Source organism: Kogia breviceps, chromosome 6, assembly GCF_026419965.1.
Source record: "Kogia breviceps isolate mKogBre1 chromosome 6, mKogBre1 haplotype 1, whole genome shotgun sequence".
Lineage (NCBI taxonomy): Eukaryota > Metazoa > Chordata > Mammalia > Artiodactyla > Physeteridae > Kogia > Kogia breviceps.
Window position 1 is genome coordinate 118464189 of NC_081315.1, and position 22681 is coordinate 118486869.

The following is a 22681-nucleotide window of genomic DNA, read 5'->3' on the forward strand; positions in this document are numbered from 1 at the left end:
TTGAGAGTCCGCCTGCCGATGCAGGGGATGCGGGTTCATGCCCTGGTCCGGGAGGATCCCACATGCCGCGGAGTGGCTGGGCCTGTGAGCCACGGCTGCTGAGCCTGCACGTCCGGAGTCTGTGCTCCACAACGGGAGAGGCCACAGCAGTGAGAGGCCCGTGTACCGCAAATAAATAAATAAAAATTAAAAAAAACAAATGTGCTCCAATAGCTTATTTAGAGGCTTGAAAATACATTTGGGCAATCTCTTTTCTTTGAGTGCTAGACATCTTTAATTCAAGATATCACATTCCAGTCAAAACACCATGTTAGGTTTTCTAAGCGAGAATGGATACAGTAGACATACATTAGCTGGGTTCTGCTTAAATGAAAGAAGCCCCTAATCATGACAAATTAAAGGCAAACTAATGGAATTACAGATTTAAAAATATTCAAGGGCCTAGTTACTATTCTTGGTTTTCAGTTGAATATAAACCCAGTTTTTAATATAGGGCTACTACAAAAAATCTTCACTTAAATATTGGAATATAGCCACAACTCCAGGAAACACCATGCCCATAGGTATTCTAGTGAACAAGAAGTACTCATTAAATGTTAAAAAAAAAAAAAAAAAAAGGCTACAGTAAGTTCTGTTTGTATAATTACTAACATGACTCTTTCCTCTGTTACTGCTCCAGAATGGGTAACGCAGTTAACTAAAGCATCATTACCTCAAGTTTGAGGTTTATTATCCCTTATACCTTTGACATGTAAAAGGGTGAAGCTCATCCTTAGATATAATTGTCATCTACCTAATACCAGAAAAGCATTGTGCCTACATTACAGCTCCCATCTTTCTGATCCACTATGTGAAATATCATCACGGAAATTCATCCTCTTTCATTACAAATATTCCTTGAAAAAGCAAACCAAAGCCTTAAGAAGGTTAAAAAGTAAACTGTTGGTGTAAGCTTATCAACTTTTCTTCTGGTGTCAGACACCTGGGCAATTAGGTTTTGATTGGAGAAGAAAGAGGAAAGGATAAACCTAAACTATGACACTCTAATCCAGAAGACTGGATCAGAATAAAATGCCATCAGAATATTTTGGCATGGAATGGAGAAAATGAAGGTGGGAGGAGTAAGAATGCAAACTTTACTAACCTCAGGCTCCGTACACGCAGCCTCAGCGGCCATGGCTCACGGGCCCAGCCGCTCCGCGGCACGTGGGATCTTCCTAGACCGGGGCACGAACCCGTGTCCCCTGCATTGGCAGGTGGATTCTCAACCACTGAGCCACCAGGGAAGCCCTAACCTCTGTTTATGGTTTCCTCATATGACCTTTTTGTTTTGCAGAGTATATAGTTCTTCACTTTCACCTAGTTCCAGAAACTAGTCCTGGAAGAAGATGAATAATCTGGGTCCTCAAGAGATTGAAACTACTACTAGGTTTTTATCATAGAGTAACTTTGCTGGGGCTCCAACTCTTCTCTATAAGCATGTGCACATAACATGCTTGCCTTGTCGATGATGCATCAAGTTCTAGTCTAGCCTCCCTCTCTTAATCCTTTTGTAAAGCTTTCCACTGTAGAGTGACTCACTGTGTGGCTGCAGGGCATGTGGAAATGTTTAAACAATGGGTAGCAGGAATTAGGCAACTATTCATGGATGAAGTATTAGGACTGATGACTGGCTGAGAGAGGAAGGCAAAGCTGGCATGGACAGAAAACCAGACAGATGGGGTCGGTAGTTGCATGAAGTAATGCAATCCTTCTCTCTCTCCATGGTAACCAAAGCAGTGACTTTAGTGACCATACCCTGGGTCTCAGATGGAGACAACCAGAGATGGAAAAGACAACCTGACATCCTGCTATGACTGGGACAGCTATTGCCCTCTTGCACATAGTAAAATCAGCAAATACCTGCTTAGTTCTTCCTGTGTGCAAGGCACTGAACACTAGCCTGTTCTTCATTAAGAGGCCATAGTACCTGCTCAAATATTATGGCCAGGATTGTGTGTTTAATGTAGAAAGATAAACTCCTGTCCAGTTTATATCACAAAGTTGTATTTCTCCCTGAGAAACCTCATATGGTATATAGTTCAATCACTCTTTCACAGTACTAAAAATAAAATGAATTTTCCTCTAGTTTTTTTCAACATCGCCAGTTAGGGGTAAAATTTCTTTTTACACCTTAGGCGTAAAATTTCTTTTTACACCTAAGCTTTGACAAAGGACTTCTGACTGGAAAGCTAGGTTTGGAGTAATTTTTTATTTGTCTTGTCCATGATTGATCTTTTTATAAATAAAAGATTATCTTTTGCTTTCAACAGAAAGAAGAGTTGGTGGATGATAAATGGAATCGAACAACTTTCCAGAAGTCTGTTCCTATGAGCACTTACCTGGTGTGCTTTGCTGTACATCAATTTGACTCTGTAATGAGGATATCAAATAGGGGGATACCTGTGAGTACCATTATATATTTTTTAAATATACCACCTATGCATTTGTAACTTTATAATTTTTTTGAATAGTTTTTTTTTTTTCACACAACAGACCAGAAAAGCCCGTTAGTCACCAGGCTCTGTGAGCCTGATGATACACTGAATAATAAAGAAAAATGTAAGCTGAAAGGACCCAGGTAAAAAATAAACAAACAAAACAGCCATAGGAATGGACAGTCTTGAATTATTTTAAGGTGAAAATTCACTATAAGTCCCAAGCTAGCTCCTAAGTATATCAGCACAAAGGTATTAAATATTTGCGTACGCTTAATTTAGTAAAATGATTGGGTGTATGTGTTTGGGTGGGATCCCAGATGAAGACCAGAGGGACAGGAGGAAACCAGAGGGAGATGAATATCCTTCAAGTAACTAAGCACTGAGATGTTTGTGGTGCCATTCCAATATGTAATTCAACATAGGACAACAGCAAAGTAACAAAAAGCATTTTCTAAAAGTGTAAGAAAATACAAATAATTTTAAATCAAAATGATGAACTGAATAATTTTCTTTTGAAAAACTAAATACTTTTACCTAATTATTTTTCTCTTTTTGGGGGCCCCCATTTTGCTCATGCCCTGAACACTTGCTAAGCTGTCTAATGGTTAGTCTGCCTCTGTGATACATATTATATATATAGAACATTATAATCTTTGCAATATAATTTTATAAGGAAGAAATCATCGCTCCCACTTTACAGATAAGAAAATTGAAATAATGAGTTTAATTAATTTGCTCAAGATCACCCAACTGGCAAGTGGTGGAGACTCAAATTCCAGATTCTTTTCAAACAATGTACCCTGCTAAACGTTCTGAAACGTGATATTCTGAAAAATATCTTTACCTTACTGGAGGGGAGAGATGCTCCTCCCTCCACCCCATCTACAGAAGACAGGCAACCAGAGTTTCCCTCCTGCAAAAACCTGTGGGGTTCTTTTCTTCAAAACTGAACAGAATCTTGCAGGAGAACTTAAAGGCATCTAATGTGAAAGTCAATTCAGGGTAAATTCCACCTCTTTGGCATTTGACTGGCTCCCTACCCATTCACTCCAAATTGAAATCTAGCCCTTAACACCCAAGCACAAATGCTCCAGTACAATTTCCCACTCCAGAGAGAATTACAAGAAAACCACACTACTTATACCTACTTGAAAGTAACAGCTGTGGGAACCTACACCAGTCTCACAGTACTACATTCTTAGAGCTAAACGGACAACCTAAGACAAACAGGCATATGAGGAAAACAAGCAACATAAAAGAGAAAATCCAAGACAAACAGAAAAGCACAGTGTGAGTAAATGAGAATAGGGAAACAAACAAAAAAAAAGCCATAAAAAATTAAACATTCTGACAATACAACCTTTAATTATTACATTCAGAGAATCAAGAAGATATGATCACCATAAAATAAAAAAGAAAACTATGATAAAACAATCAGAAATAGTAGTCAGAGTTTAAAAAAATAATTTCCAAAGCATGACCTTGCTCTAACCTCCAGGAACTTGTTGCTAATTCCTTCAAAAACCAGAGCCCAATAAGCAAATAGCTTTAGTTCCTGCCAACTGCTTTGTGTCTTTGTCAACTCCACGGAGATGCTTATATTGTTTGAAGCCCTGATACATCTCGTGGGTTTTCCACTTTTACATTGCAACTATCATTTCTGATTGTTTGCAGTGGGGGTACATTAAAGCATCAATATATTGCATGATCTAGAGCCAAAATCTCTATATTACTTGTTCAGCTAAAAAAAAGATTAAGCTAGTTACTTTTTGTGTAATACAACATTTCTAGTAGAAATTTCATGAATCAAAAAACCATTCTTATCCACTCGGTTTCTGACAGTATTATTCTGGTATATTTATCACCTGCTATTCATAGTCAGATTATACTGTGCAGTCCAAAAATCTATAATACCCTGATTGAACGCACCATTCTGGCAAGAATCCTTTATATCAGTAAATACTGAATCGAGGCCTATGTTCTTCTTAACTGTTTACCTGGAGTAGCAGATATTAGTACTTCAACCATTCACTATGCTTAAAATGTCCTTGTTGCTCATGAAGATTAGAGGACCCAACCCTAAAAAATTGTTAGGAAAAAAGGTAACCAAGTTTGGAAGGTAGCTCAAAAGACTTAACTCTGCTTATTTCCTTCTTTGAATATTAGTTGCATTACATTTTTTTATTGAGGTATAGTTGGTTAACAATAAAGTCCAGATGTGCAACATAGTAATTCACAACTTTTAAAGGTTATACTCCGTTCATAGTTATTATAAAATATTGGCTATATTCCCTGGGCTGTACAATATGTCCTTATAGCTTATTTATATTACACATAGCTGTTTGTACCTCTTAATCCCTTACCTGTATTTTGCCCCTCCCCTCCCCCTCCCCACTGGTAACCACTAGTTTGTTCTCTATATCTGTGAGTCTGTTTCTTTTTTGTTATATTCATTAGTTTGTCTTATTTTTCAGATTCCACATATAACTGATATCAAACAGTATTTGTCTCTCTCTGTCTGACTTATTTCACTAAGTATAATACACTCCAAGTCCATCCATGTTGTGCAAATGTCAAAATTTCATTATTTTTTGGCTGCGTAGTATTTCATTGTGTATATATATATATATATATATATATATATATATATATATATACACCACATCGTCTCCATTCATTTGTTGATGGACACTTAGTTTGCTTCCATATCTTGGCTATTGTAAATATGCTACTATGAACACTGCAGTGCATATACCTCTTTTTAAAAAATATTTTTATTGGAGTAAAATTGCTTCACAGTGTTGTGTTAGTTTCTGCTGTATAACAAAGTGAATCAGCTATATGTATACATATATCCCCATATCCCAAATCAGAGCAAGATCCTTTTTGACCCACCTCCTAGAGAAACGGAAATAAAAACAAAAATAAACAAACAGGACCTAATGAAACTTAAAAGCTTTTGCACAGCAAAGGAAACCATAAACAAGACCAAAAGACAACCCTCAAAATGGGAGAAGGTACAGGCAAACAAAGCAACTGACAAAGGATTAATCTCCAAAATATACAAGCAGCTCATGTAGCTCAATATCAAAAAAAAACCCAACCCAATCCATATACCTTTTTGAATTAACGTTTTTGTTTCCTTTGGATGTATACCCAGCAGTGGAATTGCTGGGTCATATGGTAGTTCTATTTTTAGTTTTTTGAGAAACTTCCATACTGTTTTCCATGGTGGCTGCACCAATTTATATTCCCACTAACAGTGTACAAGGGTTCTCTTTTCTCCACACCCTCTCCAGCATTTGTTATTTGTGGTCTTTTTGATGCCAAGTTTTCAGAATGAGTTTGATTTTTATAACATTTTAATGAATTTTTTAAAAAATTTCTTTCTTTACTGGAAGGACTATTCTAAATTAAGGTCTCTTAATCTTCCCTGAAGGAATGTATTTAATTCAGGAAGTCATAGAAGATTGCTAATGATCCTTATTCTTTATTTAAATTTACAAAAATAATATTAATAAAAAAGAATATAAAATTCTATGAGATAAGTTAGATTTTTAATGTTTATTATTTGTTTTGAAAAATTCTACTGCAGGAATGATAATCACCAAGCATCAAACAACTCAAATTTTGAGTTAAATGAGAAGTAAGCTGCCAACAAACACTTTGTGTAACCTAAGTGACGATGCTGGGTTTCTTCTCAAACAATACCTCATGGCAGCTGAGCTATGGAACTCAAAGTTCTGAACACATTGTGAAACTTCAAAGCCACGGCGAAATTACAGTCCTTAGTCACCCAAACTTCAAGCCAAGGTTCTGCATATTTATAATAATTTATCTATGGATAAGGGGCAATCTAAAATTTAGGAAGAATATATCACATTCCTGTGGTAAAGCAGTCACAAAGAAAAGTTGAAAAAAAACCCCAAAGTATCACCATTCTTTTCTACTAAGTATTCCTCCTCCCCAAATTTCTGCCTACTGCTGGAAGAATATTTAGAAGAACATAAACTTATAAAAAATTAAATACATTGATGACCTCCTGTAATATCAACCATGTACCTTAAACACGCATTTATAGAATTTAAAACAATATCAAGTTTTCTCTTTCTCATCCTGGCTACATCAGCATTGATAATAAAATTGAGGGTTCCTCCAATCAGAATGTTTTATCAGTCTTTGTCGAGCACACACTATGTGCACAAAGAGGACACTAAGCCCTGAAGGGAGTGAAATATGCTAAGGTATCTGTACTTCAATTAAGATGTGAAACAGAAGTGGTCACCACTGTCCAGTGTCACCCAACTGTGTTTTAAGGATCTGCTGATCATGCCATTTTTGAGTGCCAAAGATCTCATCTTCTGCTTTAGGGGCCCCTGCAAGGGTCCTGGGCCATTTAAAGGGGTGTGTCTACTTGGAACAGTAGAGATAAGATACAAAAACCTCAAGAGATGAACAGGTGCTAACTCTGCTGGATGATCGGCAGTGGAAAGGCAGACTGTTGTCAATGGGGAGAGTGATCATACATTTTTATCATTTATAAAATATAAAGAATAGAGAAGGTGTTATTAATTATGCTGGCATAAGAGGTGTAAGCAGATAAGCAACAGACTTACATTCCTGGGACATTCTAGGCAAACCTGGATGTTTGGTCACCTTTGTCAAAGGAAGATACTCAGCAGACAAGGACAACAAAAACATGGGTGCAGGACACAGCAGACCTGCAGGGCTGCCAGGTGGTGGTGGGAACCCTGTAGGCACTGGCTGGGCTTCTGACTAGGGTGATGGTAGTGGTGGGTAGCATCTGTTCAACCTGATTCCTTTCTGTTCACATGGTCTTCCCAAGTTCAGTGCCTTCACCTCAGACTTTAAGACACTCTTCCAGAGCCTTGCCCCTTCAATCTTAGTACCCCTCTACTGGGGTACTAGTTTATTGAGACAGAGTCCTATGGACATCCCTCCAGTCTCTTTCCAGTCTATTCTTACAGCATAAACGATGTGGTTTGCTTTTTTCCTTGCCTTCTGTTTTTATTGCTAAAATCCTTTTTAACCAGGCTCTTGCAAATCAAAACACTTTGGCTTTCAAATTTATTGTGTAGGCATGAAAAGCCCATTCTGGACTTCAAAAACTTAACTTCTATTTTTTCCCCCTTCATTCTCCTAGTATTCCTAATGGTAATGTGTATACCACCCACATATAAGGAAGTGCAGACAAAGAAAACGACAGAGGTTAATCATTCAATGTATTATCTCTAATGATACTAATGTTCTTGATGGGACACACAGAGCTATTATGTGTCAAGAACTGCTTACGCGTTAGCTTATTAACTGCTCACATTATCAGATAGGTACTGTTGTTATCTCTATTTTGTAGCTAGGGAAAGTCAGGTTTCATTCTTAGGAGCAGAGAAAAGAAGCAGTATGATACAGTAAAAAACAAACTTTGCGCTGAAGTTTAGTGTCAGTTTTGTCTTACTTCATTTTTCTCATGTACACATTTTTCTCACGCACACAATGTACACAATGAGGAAGTTTAATTTTAAAACTCTTCAAACTCTAAAATTTGAAATAGAAGTCTACAATCTTTACCTAAAAGCTTTGTGTCTAGTTGTATGTTGGAAGTCAGAAATTTTCAGATTTGTGAATGGTAATATGATATGAATATTGAGTATTATTGAATAACAACAATGGGCTCTGGGGCAGCACCTTATAATCAAACAGTAATATTTCTGCAGCAATATTTTTTGTGAGAAAAATAAAAATTATTTTTAAAAACTCCTATCAGTTCAGGTCAGCTGTTACTGACAAATTAGTTTGCTTAGAACATATAAAAAAACTTTTGAATTTCAGAACTCTTTGGACTTTATAATTGTGAAAACTGGGCTAATGAAAGGATTGGGGTAAAGATATCATCAGTGATGCAAAACATTACATTTTATTATTATTAATAGTGCCAGATTCATAGAATTGGTGTGTAGAGTGAGACACTGCATGGTAAGTGCGTATCACATTACCTGGGAATTTTTAAGTACCCAGTAAGACTAATAGTTAATCATAATGATTACACATAAAAGAAGTGACAGCAACCAATTAGAATAAATTCTCATGGACTTACATTCCATTTCTCAGATTCCTGGAGACCCTTAATTAAAAGGACAATATTAACAACTCTAAAAGCGTTCTTTACAGTAGGTTGCCATATGATAAGAGAAAGGCAACAACAACAACAGTGATAAAGCAGATGTAAGATGTATCACACCTCCCAAAAGAATAATCAGCTGCATATAAGCTTCAGAAAGCACAGATTTTACACCTGACACTAGCTCAATAGATGCAGTACTTTGAGTTATGACTAATAGTTCCCAGGGACCTCCTTGGCAGTCCAGTGGTTAAGACTCCACGCTTCCAATGCAGGGAGCATGGGTTCAATCCCTGGTCGGGGAGCTAAGATCCCAGAAGCTGTGCAGTGTGGCCAAAAATAAATTTTAAAAATAGTATCCAACACTGGTATATCTAGGTAATTTAATTCACTTAGGGAACTTAATATCTTTTTAAAAACTAAATATATGCATTCAAGATAGGTTCCTGAAGACTTACAAACTTCATATATATATATATATATATATATATATATAGTTATAAAGCTTATATAAAAACCTTTATATTTAACCTTTAATAGAGTCTGAATAATAAAGGCATATATGACTTTTTAGAAAGTGAAAAGAAGAAACAATATGCATGCATATCTCCTTCCTCACCCCATGCTATTTCAATATGGTTATTACATGCTTTAAAAAAATCATCTCAGTAAAGCAAGCATGTAAACAAGAACGATAGTAATTATTACAAAGCAATGACAATTCAGGAGTAATATACTGAATTTTGTCATGGACACAAGTGCTGAGGCTCAGCAAATGATGGAGGGGAGTTAGCAGCTTCTACCAAAGCCCATAGAAAGTAATCTTTAAAATAAAAATGTTTCTGATATATGGCAGATAGGACACATAGATATGCTTTGGCTAATAATGTTACAAGGTTAACAGGCTGTATCTATACATTCTGTGATTGCTTAGCTCAGTTGATCAAAGCAGTGATAATAAAATATGATGGATTATACATCAAAATAAGGGTCATCGATCACATGTGATCTGGAGACTTGCCAGACTGTAAAGATAGGACAAAAAAGGAAGGCATTGCTTTTATTTGGATTGAATTTACACTAACACCAATCCTATTTAAGGACACTGCATTCCTGTTGCTACCAACAATAGAAATATGGAGAGGAAGAAAAACCTGATTATACTGTCTCAGAAGCATTCTGATTGAAGGGAGTCAGTCTACCAGCATGGGCAATGAGAACATATTGACAGAAAAAGCACATAGTCTTTCTCCTCCCCATTGCTCCACCTGAGGTGGGAGACCTCACTGTTATCTCTTCTTCCTCTTTTTCAACCCTCTTTCACTCTCCAAATATTACGTGCAACACAAAAGTACAGAGTGTGTACACAACAGCAGAGTGAGGCAAGAGGAACTACCTTTTCTGAAGTTTTTAATAGAAGAGAACAGATGTGGTGGAAATTCTGAGAATCTCGGTTTACAACATGACAATGCTACATGAACGTGACAGTCTTGACTTCATAGGGGGCAATTACCTTCGCTCTGTTCAGTGGCCACCACCTGGATCCTTAGTTGCACTTAACTTTTTGGAAAACACATGTTGTTCACAAAGAGAACAGGAGGGTGGTGAGGAAATGTATCACTTGTTCTAGAAAGCAAAAATAAATAAATAAACAAACAAAACAAAACAAACTTTAAAAGAAAGAGGATGATAAATGAGTGAATTTTGTAGCCTTTGGAGATGAAGATGAACACATCTTTACTTAGGCAAATAAAGCAAGAATGTCAATCACCCAGTAGCCTGGGAGAACAGTGAGTCAGCGATAGTAATTTAAGGGATGCTTTTTATTTTTATTTATTTATTTTATGTTTTTAGTATCTTTATTGGAGTATAATTGCTTTACAATATTCTGTTAGTTTCTGCTGTACAACAAAGTAAATCAGGTATATGTATACATATACCCTCATATCCCCTCCCTCTTGAGCCTCCCTCCCACCTTCTCTATCCCACCCCTCTAGATCATCACAAAGCATCAACCTGATCTCCCCGTGCTATGCTTCAGCTTCCCACGAGCCATCTATTTCACATTTGGTAGTGCATATATGTCAGCGCTGCTCTCTCATTTCATCCCAGCTTCACCTTCCCCCGCTCAAACCCCGTATCCTCGAGTCCGTACTCTACGTCTGCGTCTTTATTCCTGCCCTGACACTAGGTTGATCAGTACCGTTTTTTTTTTAGATTCCATATATGTGCGTTAGCATATGGTATTTGTTTTTCTCTTTCTGACTTCACTGTGTACGACAGACTCTAGTCTGTCGTACAAATTAACTCAGTTTGGTGTCTTTTTATGGCTGAGTAATATTCCATTGTATATATGTGCCAAATCTTCTTTATCCATTCATCTGTTGAAGGACATTTAGGTTGCTTCCATGTCCTGGTTATTGTAAATAGTGCTGCAATGAACACTGTGGTACGTGTATCTTTTTGATTTATGGTTTTCTCAGGGTATATGCCCAGTAGTGGGATTGCTGAGTCATATGGTAGTTCTATTTTTAGTGTTTTAAGGAACCGCCATACTGTTCTCCATAGTGGCTGTATCAATTTATATTCCCACCAACAGTGCAGGAGGTTCCCTTTTCTCCACATCCTCTCCAGCACTTACTGTTTGTAGATTTTTTTGATGATGGCCATTCTGACTGGTGTGATGTGATACCTTATTGTGGTGTTGATTTGCATTTATCTGATGATTAGTGATATTGAGCATCTTTGCATGTGCTTTAAAATTCATGATTTAATGTGGTTATATATATATATATATATTTTATTCAAAAACTACCATTTTGTTTGTTAAAGCATACCATTATGTCATATTGAAGCACTACAGTGTTTTTGTTTTCTAACATCTTTATTGGAGTATAATCGCTTTACAATGGTGTGTTAGTTTCTGCTGTATAACAAAGTGAATCAGTTATACATATACATATATTCCCATTTCTCCTCTCTCTTGCATCTCCCTCCCACCCTCCCTATCCCACCCCTCTAGGTGGACACAAAGCACCAAGCTGATCTCCCTGTGCCATACAGCCGTTTCCCACTAGCTATCGATTTTACATTTGGTAGTGTATATATGCCCACGCCACTCTCTCACTTCATCCCAGATTACCCTTCCCCCTCCCAATGTCCTTAAGTCCATTCTCTACATCTGTGTCTTTATTCCTGTCCTGCCCCTACTTTCTTCAAAACCATTTTTTTTAGATTCCATATATATGTTAGCATATGAAAATTATTTTTCTCTTTCTGACTTACTTCACTCTGTATGAGTCTCTAGCTCCACCCAACTCACTGAAAATAACTCAATTTCGTTTCTTTTTATGGCTGAGTAATATTCCAATGTATACATGTGCCACATGTTCTTTATCCATTCATCTCTCAATGGACACTTAGATTGCTTTCATGTCCTGACTATTCTAAATAGTGCTGCAATGAACATTGTAGTACATTACCCTTTTTTTTTTTTTTTTTTGCGGTATGTGGGCCTCTCACTGTTGTGGCCTCTCCCGTTGCGGAGCACAGGCTCCGGACACGCAGGCTCAGCAGCCATGGCTCACAGGCCCAGCCGCTCCGCGGCATGTGGGATCTTCCCGGACCGGGGCACGAACCCACGTCCCCTGCATCGGCAGGCGGACTCTCAACCACTGCGCCTGAGAGATTGCTCAGGGACTGATTTTGCATGAAAATGAAAACTAAGGGATTTGTCCCTGGTGTAACATAAGTAAGAAAGAATGTACTATTAGGGACAGGAGCTGTGGACTCTGGAATATACTCCTCTACTCCGTGACAGGACACAGCTGTTCACACTCACAAGGACAGGTACAAGCAAGCCTTTGAGTTTGGCTTTGTGTTTATCTACTTGTTGCTTGATGGCTTTAGGATGGAAAAAGTGATAGCTCAGAATTGCATTGATTTTTGCTCATTTAGAGTTCACAGATTTTTAGTTATGGCAACAAAATAGCTTACTACTCATAAAATATCTGAAGCAGTTTCTGAATTTTCATTTATTTGTTAACCTAACAATTCCAGGAAAGACTTTGACAACTATTTGATAGTTTTCTGGATGGAAACTCATTTTAAGAAATGCAGTAGTTATAATTACATAGCTGATTCTTTTCTATAGGAATAGAAACATAGGGGCTATCAGAAGAGGCAACATATATTTTGTTTGTGTGTTTATTTCTAAGGAGCATAGCAGCCACTGATCATGAACCAACAGATGCCAGGAAATCCTTCCCTTGTTTTGATGAGCCCAACAAAAAGGCAACTTATACAATATCTATCGTCCACCCCAAAGAATATAAGGCACTTTCAAATATGCCAGTGGAGGTGAGTATTTTAAATTTTTTAATTTATGCAGATAGTCTGTTTATAATTTCAGGTAAATTACCTGCTTTGCTATGAAAGAACCTACTGAATTCTAAAATAAATGTGCTCTACGGCTTCCCTGGTGGCACAGTGGTTGAGAGTCCGCCTGCCGATGCAGGGGATGCGGGTTCATGCCCTGGTCCGGGAGGATCCCACATGCCGCGGAGTGGCTGGGCCTGTGAGCCACGGCTGCTGAGCCTGCACGTCCGGAGTCTGTGCTCCACAACGGGAGAGGCCACAGCAGTGAGAGGCCCGTGTACCGCAAATAAATAAATAAAAATTAAAAAAAACAAATGTGCTCCAATAGCTTATTTAGAGGCTTGAAAATACATTTGGGCAATCTCTTTTCTTTGAGTGCTAGACATCTTTAATTCAAGATATCACATTCCAGTCAAAACACCATGTTAGGTTTTCTAAGCGAGAATGGATACAGTAGACATACATTAGCTGGGTTCTGCTTAAATGAAAGAAGCCCCTAATCATGACAAATTAAAGGCAAACTAATGGAATTACAGATTTAAAAATATTCAAGGGCCTAGTTACTATTCTTGGTTTTCAGTTGAATATAAACCCAGTTTTTAATATAGGGCTACTACAAAAAATCTTCACTTAAATATTGGAATATAGCCACAACTCCAGGAAACACCATGCCCATAGGTATTCTAGTGAACAAGAAGTACTCATTAAATGTTAAAAAAAAAAAAAAAAAAAGGCTACAGTAAGTTCTGTTTGTATAATTACTAACATGACTCTTTCCTCTGTTACTGCTCCAGAATGGGTAACGCAGTTAACTAAAGCATCATTACCTCAAGTTTGAGGTTTATTATCCCTTATACCTTTGACATGTAAAAGGGTGAAGCTCATCCTTAGATATAATTGTCATCTACCTAATACCAGAAAAGCATTGTGCCTACATTACAGCTCCCATCTTTCTGATCCACTATGTGAAATATCATCACGGAAATTCATCCTCTTTCATTACAAATATTCCTTGAAAAAGCAAACCAAAGCCTTAAGAAGGTTAAAAAGTAAACTGTTGGTGTAAGCTTATCAACTTTTCTTCTGGTGTCAGACACCTGGGCAATTAGGTTTTGATTGGAGAAGAAAGAGGAAAGGATAAACCTAAACTATGACACTCTAATCCAGAAGACTGGATCAGAATAAAATGCCATCAGAATATTTTGGCATGGAATGGAGAAAATGAAGGTGGGAGGAGTAAGAATGCAAACTTTACTAACCTCAGGCTCCGTACACGCAGCCTCAGCGGCCATGGCTCACGGGCCCAGCCGCTCCGCGGCACGTGGGATCTTCCTAGACCGGGGCACGAACCCGTGTCCCCTGCATTGGCAGGTGGATTCTCAACCACTGAGCCACCAGGGAAGCCCTAACCTCTGTTTATGGTTTCCTCATATGACCTTTTTGTTTTGCAGAGTATATAGTTCTTCACTTTCACCTAGTTCCAGAAACTAGTCCTGGAAGAAGATGAATAATCTGGGTCCTCAAGAGATTGAAACTACTACTAGGTTTTTATCATAGAGTAACTTTGCTGGGGCTCCAACTCTTCTCTATAAGCATGTGCACATAACATGCTTGCCTTGTCGATGATGCATCAAGTTCTAGTCTAGCCTCCCTCTCTTAATCCTTTTGTAAAGCTTTCCACTGTAGAGTGACTCACTGTGTGGCTGCAGGGCATGTGGAAATGTTTAAACAATGGGTAGCAGGAATTAGGCAACTATTCATGGATGAAGTATTAGGACTGATGACTGGCTGAGAGAGGAAGGCAAAGCTGGCATGGACAGAAAACCAGACAGATGGGGTCGGTAGTTGCATGAAGTAATGCAATCCTTCTCTCTCTCCATGGTAACCAAAGCAGTGACTTTAGTGACCATACCCTGGGTCTCAGATGGAGACAACCAGAGATGGAAAAGACAACCTGACATCCTGCTATGACTGGGACAGCTATTGCCCTCTTGCACATAGTAAAATCAGCAAATACCTGCTTAGTTCTTCCTGTGTGCAAGGCACTGAACACTAGCCTGTTCTTCATTAAGAGGCCATAGTACCTGCTCAAATATTATGGCCAGGATTGTGTGTTTAATGTAGAAAGATAAACTCCTGTCCAGTTTATATCACAAAGTTGTATTTCTCCCTGAGAAACCTCATATGGTATATAGTTCAATCACTCTTTCACAGTACTAAAAATAAAATGAATTTTCCTCTAGTTTTTTTCAACATCGCCAGTTAGGGGTAAAATTTCTTTTTACACCTTAGGCGTAAAATTTCTTTTTACACCTAAGCTTTGACAAAGGACTTCTGACTGGAAAGCTAGGTTTGGAGTAATTTTTTATTTGTCTTGTCCATGATTGATCTTTTTATAAATAAAAGATTATCTTTTGCTTTCAACAGAAAGAAGAGTTGGTGGATGATAAATGGAATCGAACAACTTTCCAGAAGTCTGTTCCTATGAGCACTTACCTGGTGTGCTTTGCTGTACATCAATTTGACTCTGTAATGAGGATATCAAATAGGGGGATACCTGTGAGTACCATTATATATTTTTTAAATATACCACCTATGCATTTGTAACTTTATAATTTTTTTGAATAGTTTTTTTTTTTTCACACAACAGACCAGAAAAGCCCGTTAGTCACCAGGCTCTGTGAGCCTGATGATACACTGAATAATAAAGAAAAATGTAAGCTGAAAGGACCCAGGTAAAAAATAAACAAACAAAACAGCCATAGGAATGGACAGTCTTGAATTATTTTAAGGTGAAAATTCACTATAAGTCCCAAGCTAGCTCCTAAGTATATCAGCACAAAGGTATTAAATATTTGCGTACGCTTAATTTAGTAAAATGATTGGGTGTATGTGTTTGGGTGGGATCCCAGATGAAGACCAGAGGGACAGGAGGAAACCAGAGGGAGATGAATATCCTTCAAGTAACTAAGCACTGAGATGTTTGTGGTGCCATTCCAATATGTAATTCAACATAGGACAACAGCAAAGTAACAAAAAGCATTTTCTAAAAGTGTAAGAAAATACAAATAATTTTAAATCAAAATGATGAACTGAATAATTTTCTTTTGAAAAACTAAATACTTTTACCTAATTATTTTTCTCTTTTTGGGGGCCCCCATTTTGCTCATGCCCTGAACACTTGCTAAGCTGTCTAATGGTTAGTCTGCCTCTGTGATACATATTATATATATAGAACATTATAATCTTTGCAATATAATTTTATAAGGAAGAAATCATCGCTCCCACTTTACAGATAAGAAAATTGAAATAATGAGTTTAATTAATTTGCTCAAGATCACCCAACTGGCAAGTGGTGGAGACTCAAATTCCAGATTCTTTTCAAACAATGTACCCTGCTAAACGTTCTGAAACGTGATATTCTGAAAAATATCTTTACCTTACTGGAGGGGAGAGATGCTCCTCCCTCCACCCCATCTACAGAAGACAGGCAACCAGAGTTTCCCTCCTGCAAAAACCTGTGGGGTTCTTTTCTTCAAAACTGAACAGAATCTTGCAGGAGAACTTAAAGGCATCTAATGTGAAAGTCAATTCAGGGTAAATTCCACCTCTTTGGCATTTGACTGGCTCCCTACCCATTCACTCCAAATTGAAATCTAGCCCTTAACACCCAAGCACAAATGCTCCAGTACAATTTCCCACTCCAGAGAGAATTACAAGAAAACCACACTACTTATACCTACTTGAAAGTAACAGCTGTGGGAACCTACACCAGTCTCACAGTACTACATTCTTAGAGCTAAACGGACAACCTAAGACAAACAGGCATATGAGGAAAACAAGCAACATAAAAGAGAAAATCCAAGACAAACAGAAAAGCACAGTGTGAGTAAATGAGAATAGGGAAACAAACAAAAAAAAAGCCATAAAAAATTAAACATTCTGACAATACAACCTTTAATTATTACATTCAGAGAATCAAGAAGATATGATCACCATAAAATAAAAAAGAAAACTATGATAAAACAATCAGAAATAGTAGTCAGAGTTTAAAAAAATAATTTCCAAAGCATGACCTTGCTCTAACCTCCAGGAACTTGTTGCTAATTCCTTCAAAAACCAGAGCCCAATAAGCAAATAGCTTTAGTTCCTGCCAACTGCTTTGTGTCTTTGTCAACTCCACGGAGATGCTTATATTGTTTGAAGCCCTGATACATCTCGTGGGTTTTCCACTTTTACATTGCAACTATCATTTCTGATTGTTTGCAGTGGGGGTACATTAAAGCATCAATATATTGCATGATCTAGAGCCAAAATCTCTATATTACTTGTTCAGCTAAAAAAAAGATTAAGCTAGTTACTTTTTGTGTAATACAACATTTCTAGTAGAAATTTCATGAATCAAAAAACCATTCTTATCCACTCGGTTTCTGACAGTATTATTCTGGTATATTTATCACCTGCTATTCATAGTCAGATTATACTGTGCAGTCCAAAAATCTATAATACCCTGATTGAACGCACCATTCTGGCAAGAATCCTTTATATCAGTAAATACTGAATCGAGGCCTATGTTCTTCTTAACTGTTTACCTGGAGTAGCAGATATTAGTACTTCAACCATTCACTATGCTTAAAATGTCCTTGTTGCTCATGAAGATTAGAGGACCCAACCCTAAAAAATTGTTAGGAAAAAAGGTAACCAAGTTTGGAAGGTAGCTCAAAAGACTTAACTCTGCTTATTTCCTTCTTTGAATATTAGTTGCATTACATTTTTTTATTGAGGTATAGTTGGTTAACAATAAAGTCCAGATGTGCAACATAGTAATTCACAACTTTTAAAGGTTATACTCCGTTCATAGTTATTATAAAATATTGGCTATATTCCCTGGGCTGTACAATATGTCCTTATAGCTTATTTATATTACACATAGCTGTTTGTACCTCTTAATCCCTTACCTGTATTTTGCCCCTCCCCTCCCCCTCCCCACTGGTAACCACTAGTTTGTTCTCTATATCTGTGAGTCTGTTTCTTTTTTGTTATATTCATTAGTTTGTCTTATTTTTCAGATTCCACATATAACTGATATCAAACAGTATTTGTCTCTCTCTGTCTGACTTATTTCACTAAGTATAATACACTCCAAGTCCATCCATGTTGTGCAAATGTCAAAATTTCATTATTTTTTGGCTGCGTAGTATTTCATTGTGTATATATATATATATATATATATATATATATATATATATATACACCACATCGTCTCCATTCATTTGTTGATGGACACTTAGTTTGCTTCCATATCTTGGCTATTGTAAATATGCTACTATGAACACTGCAGTGCATATACCTCTTTTTAAAAAATATTTTTATTGGAGTAAAATTGCTTCACAGTGTTGTGTTAGTTTCTGCTGTATAACAAAGTGAATCAGCTATATGTATACATATATCCCCATATCCCAAATCAGAGCAAGATCCTTTTTGACCCACCTCCTAGAGAAACGGAAATAAAAACAAAAATAAACAAACAGGACCTAATGAAACTTAAAAGCTTTTGCACAGCAAAGGAAACCATAAACAAGACCAAAAGACAACCCTCAAAATGGGAGAAGGTACAGGCAAACAAAGCAACTGACAAAGGATTAATCTCCAAAATATACAAGCAGCTCATGTAGCTCAATATCAAAAAAAAACCCAACCCAATCCATATACCTTTTTGAATTAACGTTTTTGTTTCCTTTGGATGTATACCCAGCAGTGGAATTGCTGGGTCATATGGTAGTTCTATTTTTAGTTTTTTGAGAAACTTCCATACTGTTTTCCATGGTGGCTGCACCAATTTATATTCCCACTAACAGTGTACAAGGGTTCTCTTTTCTCCACACCCTCTCCAGCATTTGTTATTTGTGGTCTTTTTGATGCCAAGTTTTCAGAATGAGTTTGATTTTTATAACATTTTAATGAATTTTTTAAAAAATTTCTTTCTTTACTGGAAGGACTATTCTAAATTAAGGTCTCTTAATCTTCCCTGAAGGAATGTATTTAATTCAGGAAGTCATAGAAGATTGCTAATGATCCTTATTCTTTATTTAAATTTACAAAAATAATATTAATAAAAAAGAATATAAAATTCTATGAGATAAGTTAGATTTTTAATGTTTATTATTTGTTTTGAAAAATTCTACTGCAGGAATGATAATCACCAAGCATCAAACAACTCAAATTTTGAGTTAAATGAGAAGTAAGCTGCCAACAAACACTTTGTGTAACCTAAGTGACGATGCTGGGTTTCTTCTCAAACAATACCTCATGGCAGCTGAGCTATGGAACTCAAAGTTCTGAACACATTGTGAAACTTCAAAGCCACGGCGAAATTACAGTCCTTAGTCACCCAAACTTCAAGCCAAGGTTCTGCATATTTATAATAATTTATCTATGGATAAGGGGCAATCTAAAATTTAGGAAGAATATATCACATTCCTGTGGTAAAGCAGTCACAAAGAAAAGTTGAAAAAAAACCCCAAAGTATCACCATTCTTTTCTACTAAGTATTCCTCCTCCCCAAATTTCTGCCTACTGCTGGAAGAATATTTAGAAGAACATAAACTTATAAAAAATTAAATACATTGATGACCTCCTGTAATATCAACCATGTACCTTAAACACGCATTTATAGAATTTAAAACAATATCAAGTTTTCTCTTTCTCATCCTGGCTACATCAGCATTGATAATAAAATTGAGGGTTCCTCCAATCAGAATGTTTTATCAGTCTTTGTCGAGCACACACTATGTGCACAAAGAGGACACTAAGCCCTGAAGGGAGTGAAATATGCTAAGGTATCTGTACTTCAATTAAGATGTGAAACAGAAGTGGTCACCACTGTCCAGTGTCACCCAACTGTGTTTTAAGGATCTGCTGATCATGCCATTTTTGAGTGCCAAAGATCTCATCTTCTGCTTTAGGGGCCCCTGCAAGGGTCCTGGGCCATTTAAAGGGGTGTGTCTACTTGGAACAGTAGAGATAAGATACAAAAACCTCAAGAGATGAACAGGTGCTAACTCTGCTGGATGATCGGCAGTGGAAAGGCAGACTGTTGTCAATGGGGAGAGTGATCATACATTTTTATCATTTATAAAATATAAAGAATAGAGAAGGTGTTATTAATTATGCTGGCATAAGAGGTGTAAGCAGATAAGCAACAGACTTACATTCCTGGGACATTCTAGGCAAACCTGGATGTTTGGTCACCTTTGTCAAAGGAAGATACTCAGCAGACAAGGACAACAAAAACATGGGTGCAGGACACAGCAGACCTGCAGGGCTGCCAGGTGGTGGTGGGAACCCTGTAGGCACTGGCTGGGCTTCTGACTAGGGTGATGGTAGTGGTGGGTAGCATCTGTTCAACCTGATTCCTTTCTGTTCACATGGTCTTCCCAAGTTCAGTGCCTTCACCTCAGACTTTAAGACACTCTTCCAGAGCCTTGCCCCTTCAATCTTAGTACCCCTCTACTGGGGTACTAGTTTATTGAGACAGAGTCCTATGGACATCCCTCCAGTCTCTTTCCAGTCTATTCTTACAGCATAAACGATGTGGTTTGCTTTTTTCCTTGCCTTCTGTTTTTATTGCTAAAATCCTTTTTAACCAGGCTCTTGCAAATCAAAACACTTTGGCTTTCAAATTTATTGTGTAGGCATGAAAAGCCCATTCTGGACTTCAAAAACTTAACTTCTATTTTTTCCCCCTTCATTCTCCTAGTATTCCTAATGGTAATGTGTATACCACCCACATATAAGGAAGTGCAGACAAAGAAAACGACAGAGGTTAATCATTCAATGTATTATCTCTAATGATACTAATGTTCTTGATGGGACACACAGAGCTATTATGTGTCAAGAACTGCTTACGCGTTAGCTTATTAACTGCTCACATTATCAGATAGGTACTGTTGTTATCTCTATTTTGTAGCTAGGGAAAGTCAGGTTTCATTCTTAGGAGCAGAGAAAAGAAGCAGTATGATACAGTAAAAAACAAACTTTGCGCTGAAGTTTAGTGTCAGTTTTGTCTTACTTCATTTTTCTCATGTACACATTTTTCTCACGCACACAATGTACACAATGAGGAAGTTTAATTTTAAAACTCTTCAAACTCTAAAATTTGAAATAGAAGTCTACAATCTTTACCTAAAAGCTTTGTGTCTAGTTGTATGTTGGAAGTCAGAAATTTTCAGATTTGTGAATGGTAATATGATATGAATATTGAGTATTATTGAATAACAACAATGGGCTCTGGGGCAGCACCTTATAATCAAACAGTAATATTTCTGCAGCAATATTTTTTGTGAGAAAAATAAAAATTATTTTTAAAAACTCCTATCAGTTCAGGTCAGCTGTTACTGACAAATTAGTTTGCTTAGAACATATAAAAAAACTTTTGAATTTCAGAACTCTTTGGACTTTATAATTGTGAAAACTGGGCTAATGAAAGGATTGGGGTAAAGATATCATCAGTGATGCAAAACATTACATTTTATTATTATTAATAGTGCCAGATTCATAGAATTGGTGTGTAGAGTGAGACACTGCATGGTAAGTGCGTATCACATTACCTGGGAATTTTTAAGTACCCAGTAAGACTAATAGTTAATCATAATGATTACACATAAAAGAAGTGACAGCAACCAATTAGAATAAATTCTCATGGACTTACATTCCATTTCTCAGATTCCTGGAGACCCTTAATTAAAAGGACAATATTAACAACTCTAAAAGCGTTCTTTACAGTAGGTTGCCATATGATAAGAGAAAGGCAACAACAACAACAGTGATAAAGCAGATGTAAGATGTATCACACCTCCCAAAAGAATAATCAGCTGCATATAAGCTTCAGAAAGCACAGATTTTACACCTGACACTAGCTCAATAGATGCAGTGCTTTGAGTTATGACTAATAGTTCCCAGGGACCTCCTTGGCAGTCCAGTGGTTAAGACTCCACGCTTCCAATGCAGGGAGCATGGGTTCAATCCCTGGTCGGGGAGCTAAGATCCCAGAAGCTGTGCAGTGTGGCCAAAAATAAATTTTAAAAATAGTATCCAACACTGGTATATCTAGGTAATTTAATTCACTTAGGGAACTTAATATCTTTTTAAAAACTAAATATATGCATTCAAGATAGGTTCCTGAAGACTTACAAACTTCATATATATATATATATATATATATATATATAGTTATAAAGCTTATATAAAAACCTTTATATTTAACCTTTAATAGAGTCTGAATAATAAAGGCATATATGACTTTTTAGAAAGTGAAAAGAAGAAACAATATGCATGCATATCTCCTTCCTCACCCCATGCTATTTCAATATGGTTATTACATGCTTTAAAAAAATCATCTCAGTAAAGCAAGCATGTAAACAAGAACGATAGTAATTATTACAAAGCAATGACAATTCAGGAGTAATATACTGAATTTTGTCATGGACACAAGTGCTGAGGCTCAGCAAATGATGGAGGGGAGTTAGCAGCTTCTACCAAAGCCCATAGAAAGTAATCTTTAAAATAAAAATGTTTCTGATATATGGCAGATAGGACACATAGATATGCTTTGGCTAATAATGTTACAAGGTTAACAGGCTGTATCTATACATTCTGTGATTGCTTAGCTCAGTTGATCAAAGCA

General features: G+C 37.0%; 2 protein-coding genes across 3 annotated transcripts in view; one reads left to right on the forward strand and one right to left on the reverse strand.

The window, feature by feature from the left end:
* ELOVL6 (ELOVL fatty acid elongase 6) overlaps positions 1–10240 on the reverse strand; it is a 365824-nt gene extending 355584 nt beyond the window's left edge. The window contains exon 1 of the mRNA XM_067036486.1: positions 10133–10240. The gene's annotated coding sequence lies outside the window, so the exon portion shown is untranslated. The remainder of the gene's footprint in view (positions 1–10132) is intronic.
* The window catches only part of ENPEP (glutamyl aminopeptidase), a 112406-nt gene that overhangs the window by 14987 nt on the left and 74738 nt on the right, over positions 1–22681 (forward strand). Inside the window, exons 2-3 of one of the 2 annotated variants that reach the window (XM_067036485.1) lie at positions 12837–12978; positions 15424–15555. In XM_067036485.1, coding sequence (XP_066892586.1) covers positions 12837–12978; positions 15424–15555 — 274 coding nt within the window. Of the gene's footprint in view, positions 1–2312; positions 2445–12836; positions 12979–15423; positions 15556–22681 lie in introns of both variants that reach the window. The other variant, XM_059066262.2, reaches the window with a different exon arrangement.